This window comes from Limulus polyphemus, unplaced genomic scaffold (assembly GCF_000517525.1).
Source record: "Limulus polyphemus unplaced genomic scaffold, Limulus_polyphemus-2.1.2 Scaffold14, whole genome shotgun sequence".
Classification (NCBI taxonomy): Eukaryota; Metazoa; Arthropoda; class Merostomata; order Xiphosura; family Limulidae; genus Limulus; species Limulus polyphemus.
Genome location: NW_013665624.1, coordinates 1,230,781 through 1,236,579, shown reverse-complemented (window position 1 = coordinate 1,236,579; position 5,799 = coordinate 1,230,781). Strand labels below are relative to the sequence as shown.

The following is a 5,799-nucleotide window of genomic DNA, read 5'->3' as shown; positions in this document are numbered from 1 at the left end:
CAGCTAGTCATCACCACCCACCGCCAACTCTTGGGCTACTCTTTCACCAACGAATAGTGGGATTGACCGTCACATTATAACGCCCCTACGGCTGAAAGGGCGAGTATGTTTGGTGTGACGGGGATTCGAACCCGCGACCTCTCAAATTGCGAGTCAAGCACCCTAACCACCTGGCCATACTGGGCCGTCACCAATAGAGTGCTCTTAATAAGCTTTTCCAGTGCCCCCAGAGGAGGCCAAGTCTCCCACTGATTGTTATATAGTTTCTTAATACCTGAATTGCACATTTTAAATATTCAATCAATTAAGCAAAATTCAAAACATTAAATTTAAATTATTAACCTCCTATCATAAACAAGCTTATAAACATGTAAAACAACACTGAAATGTCTGGAATATCAATAATGGTAAATGATGATATTACAGATTCCTTTTCCCCAAATATTAAATTAAAATTCTGTGAAGTAGAGGCTTTATTAATATTATTATATTATTTGATTCGCTGTACCCTCTGCTGTTGGCTACAGTTCAGTCTATTCAAGGCTCATTAGCACAGCTTGGGTCAGAAAACTAAATAAATACAGTAAAAATCTTATAATCATGGTGTGTATATAATATTTATGGAGATCTAGGTTTCTTTAACTCACCACTTAGTAACCTAAAAAAAAGAAAAGTAATATCATGAAAAAGTTAGTCCACTGTATAATACCACTTCATAAATATGGTGCACTGCCACCCATGACATGATTAATTAAAATTACTAAATGGTGAGTTAAAAAGGACTTCCCCATAAATATTAGGCTATTATATTTTAAATACTACATACTTTATCTAGCCCCATGGAATTTACAAGAATTAGAAGTGTATTTGAACCATAATATGTTAGCTATATTCGTTGACGACGACGCGTTTGGCTCAATCCACAGCTCGTCAGGCTGGCTGGGATACAACGAATACAGTAGCAGTTGGAACACAATTTATATAAATAATTTGTTACAACAACAATTGGTATGGTGTGAACGTCTTTTAAAAGTTGGGAAACATGATTATAATCATATTTGTCATAAGATATTGGTTTTAGACCTATTATATTTTTAAACCCCTGAGGTGGAGTGGTGTCAGAGACATTGCAACACACCACTTTTGCTTTGAATTCCTGTAGATGAATGACCCTGGGGTGTCTCTACCAGGGTAGGTAAGCTAGTTTTATGCGGCTATAGTCAACTGAGTGCCAGCATTTGACATTCTCAGTGGGTGCTTTGAACATTAGATCTGGTTCTGGTGTTTGAATATAAGACCACATAACTTTGGGATAGCTGCACTGTCTCAGTTTGGCAGATTAGTGCATCCTTTTGTAAGACTCTATAGTGAGTGGTGGGGTCAATGAGTACTGAATCTTTTTTATCTTGTGGATAATCTAAAAAATTAAAAACAAATTGGCAAGTGACCATGCTTGGAAGACTCTTATACAGACATAATTTCCAACTGCTCCCGTACTTTGGTTTCCGATTTTCATTTATTCTGTGATAAATCTTTAGAGCAGATGTCTCCCTTTTCCATCTAGTAAGGATAAAAGGGGTTGGTGCAGGCTCAAGCAGGAGCTCTTTAAAGCTGGCGGGGTGAACGATTCATAGTTTCAAAGATCCAACTTATTAGCATGGGACTAATTTATAGACTGAAAATTTGACTATTGCCTGCTCATGAAGTCTTTATATACACTCATGGTCGAAACACTTCTACATTATACCAGGCTATGTCAATGTCAAATTGAACATTCTATATCACACTGGGGCTATCTAAGCCTGGATGAATGTTCAAGATCACTCTTATCTGGTCTGGTGAATGCTAGGTCAAAGCAATTGGGACGAATAGTCGGAAATTTATCTCGGCAACCACAGTTGAACTGGGAATCACTTTACTCTCGACACTTTATAGGTGACCTTTGTGATTTTTGTGTAGTAATAAAGTGTAATTGTGCTATTAAATATCTCTAAGATGTATTTATCGTGGAAAAATTGTTTAGATTATTCTCACATGACGTAGAAATAGGCATGCATGATATCTTGTTTGAAAAAGTTAGCAACTTCTAGAATTGCCTGGAGGCACACAAGAGGTCACTATAGATCTAATATTGAAAAAGGAGAAGGTAATGCAGAAATATTTTTCTTTGTCAGTATTATCTAACAACCAATTCTTTTTTGAGGCCACAGAAGATCTTGCCCAAACGTTTGAGTATTTACCTGCCAAACCAATAACATAAGCTTACCTCCAGATTTTGGAATTGGCTAGGCTTCCAATAAACTGGTTGACAAGCAGAGGTGCCAGAACCAAGATGATCAATTTTAAAATGGTTAGAGAAATTTTCTAAGTTCACGCAGCGCTGATTTAAACCTAGGATTTGGCAAAAGGAAAGGAAATCAACAAAAGGATGGCATCCATCAATGTATCTATGGCCACACTGGAGAACCAACTGTATAAAATGCAGTAATGCTGAATTCTAGGTGGGGCTCCAACAAAATATCTTATCAGTTTCAAGCAGTTTAACACCAGAGTATTGTAAAACCAAAACTGGTTTACAAGTGATATTGACTTCAATAGTGAATCATCATTAAAGTGTTGTAAAAGTCAATTAATTTTCCATACATATATATTTGTATATCAATGTCAAGTATAATGCCTAACTCCAATCTTAACACTTTGCTTACACTGAATGTATTTGAAAAATACTTACTATTTATTTTTACATAGTTGTCCAGCCTTTTTATAACATACTTTATTTCCTAATTTTCCCTTTGACCAATTCTTTTGATATTCTATAATAATCCAAGTCTCATATGATTGCAATAAAATAATTGCGTAGGCGAAGAAATAACAAAATTCAGACAGAATATAAAGTAGTGGTGAAAAACTCGCCAAATTAAAATAATTTCATTAATCAAACAAGAAAACGATGTTTCGGGCAACAGCCCTTCACCAAGTTCCAACTAAAAGCCTTTTCCCCATATAACCTCTAATAGAAACCCAAATATATTCATCCTCATTGTTATTAGCTTTGATATCCTCAACTTGAACAGGCTTAACTCACATTTTTCATACAAAGCCACACATTCTCCCCTTTTTAGTACTCTATTGATATTAAACAACCTATAACCCAGTGTTTCAAAGAAATTTCTGTCATCAAAATTGTCTACATTTAGCCAGGTTTCAGTAAATGAATAACTGTTATTCGCATTATATCTAAATCTTCTGTTGTGGCCAGCGCTTTAAAAATCACCTATATTATTTCTTACACTTTTAGCATTACAATAATGTATTTAACTCATGATGGGATTGTACATAGAATAGTAAAATGTTCACTTTGAACCAAACTTTCATGTAGTACACATGTCCCCTGTGGTAACAACACTCATTTCTTTGGTGACATTGCATTAACATATAGAAATTGTACTTATAAAATATGATTTACCCTATGTACAAAGAACACAAAAATACTTAAGTGCAAAATCATGTAATTAGTTTTATTTCACTTAAAAGCTATCAATATGGTTTAAACTAATAGTGATACACACACACACAAATGACCTACCTCTTCAAATAGCCTCAGGTCGTAACAGTTATCATCATCCAGCATATAAACAACCCCGTCCGGTTCAGCATGTTGTCGAATCCACTCTAACGCTGCGTAGCGTGAGTGAACACTTCCAAATGGTTTCTTAGGATAGCAGTCTTGTAGAGCTATGGGGTTCTCCTGCGCTGTGAGATGAACAAAAGATATACCAGACGTTCGAAGTAAATTGTTTAGACTCCGAGATCTTTCAGTCCCTTGTTCAACTACTATCCAGAGGAAGTTTGAGACATGCATTAAAGTCTGAGCTAGTCTAGTCATCTCTGGAATCTGAGTGGGCCTACTGTAAGTAGCAGTAATGGCATAGATTATGGGGATCGTTCTGACAGTTGCACCACTAGTAGCCGCTTCATTCCTCCAAGCTCTACTTCTGTAAGTATATGTTACGTCGGTGTCTGGAAGAGAAGTCGGAGACTTATCAACTCACCAATCTAACAAGCAGAAAAGTTTTCGCTTAGAATAAAGTTTACGGTTTTGCAATTCTCAGAATAAGATTTAATTTTACAGCAATATCAAAGTTTTTCTAATCTGTATCTAAAAACAGAAGTCAGCTCAAATCCATGATATACAGTTTATAAAAGAAAATTTTCAAAATAAACATTTGAAGTAATTATGTGACAATTATTTCTCAAAACCAACTGTACGGATTAACTGACCTCTGGTTCTTACTAACGTAGTTCTCAATTTACATATCAAGCGGTTTCAAGTCCTAACAAATTTGAGAATCCAGAAAAATTTCAAGATCAGATTATTTCACGTGTGCCCGGCATGGCCAGGTGGTTAGGACGCTCGACTCGCAATCTGCGGGTCGCGGGTTCGCATCCCCGTCCCACCAAACATGCTCGCCCTTTCAGCCGTGTGGGCGTTATAATGTGACGGTCAATCCCACTACTCGTTGGTAAAAGAGTAGCCCTAGAGTTGGCGGTGGGTGGTGATGACTAGCTGCCTTCCCTCTAGTCTTACACTGCTAAATTAGGGGCGGCTAGCGCAGATAACCCTCGTATAGCTTTGCGCGAAGTTAAGAAACAAACAAACAATTATTTCACGTCCTTATGCATAGAATTTTTGGAATGAAGATTAAATATCAACTAAGTAGGCACTCTTGTTACGTTATATTTTAAAACAAGGTTTGTGATCACCTAATTTGAAATTCATATCACTGAATATCTAAGATGAGCATGTTATGCTATTATTTTAAAGGAATCTTAGTTATCGAATCTACAGATTAAGTAATTTAAATTTATTATATATCATATTTCGATATTATTGTTTAACTTTCATACTTGCGTGTCCGGTAATATTACCGGAATGTTATCAGAAATATTTTTAACATATTAGATAATTTGTAAATATCATTGTTAAGAACGAAGATTTGGTTCTGTCTGTTTTGAATTTCGCGCAAAGCTACTCGAGGGCTATTAGCGTTAGCTGTCTGTAATTTAACAGTGATAGACGAAAGGTAATGCAGCTAGTTAACACCACCCACCACCATCGTTTGGACTACTCTTTTACCAACAAATAGATAATAGCTCTTTTATGTAGACCTCGCCTTATAACTCGTGCACATAATTCACGCTGTCCCAAATAGACCTGTTCAACTAAATATTTTTTCATGAAAATACAAACAAAAATTTATTGATGTAGGGTTTAATTTTGAACTCATTTTTTCTGTTTTTTAAAAAATTAGTCAGCCCTTCCATCGTCTTAACATTTTCTAAGATGTTTTTAAAAGGCACATCTAAGTATCCTATGAAATGAATATAATGTAATGGCTCAAAAACATTTGAAACTTCTGCTGATAACACGTCTTAGGACAAGCACCAAGTGATTGGGGTGTGAATAATAATAATACTTAAGTTTTGGGAGGAAAATTTACACAGTTTCAGCTATTACAGTATCAATTTAGTGGTTATCTGATATTTTTCGATATTTGGTATTTGTAACCCGAATGGCACTTTATATAATTGATTTAATTATTCAGTCCAAAAATCCTGAGATTCAAACAAACTATTTTCAATGGCTTACCTAAGAAACGATAACAAATCAGCAGCACAACTATTCTTAACGGAATATGGGGATTGACCGTCACTATTATTACTATCCTCACAGCTGAAAGTGCAAAATTCATTTAAAGAAATATGACAGTTTGAAACTCGGATTTTCCTATTAACAGC

At 35.6% G+C, this 5,799-nt stretch overlaps 1 protein-coding gene across 1 annotated transcript in view; it reads right to left on the bottom strand.

The window, feature by feature from the left end:
* LOC106457048 (galactosylgalactosylxylosylprotein 3-beta-glucuronosyltransferase S-like) overlaps positions 1-5,799 on the bottom strand; it is a 35,838-nt gene that overhangs the window by 6,168 nt on the left and 23,871 nt on the right. The window contains exon 4 of the mRNA XM_022383194.1: positions 3,587-4,020. Within this exon, the coding sequence (XP_022238902.1) occupies positions 3,587-4,020 (434 nt within the window). The remainder of the gene's footprint in view (positions 1-3,586; positions 4,021-5,799) is intronic.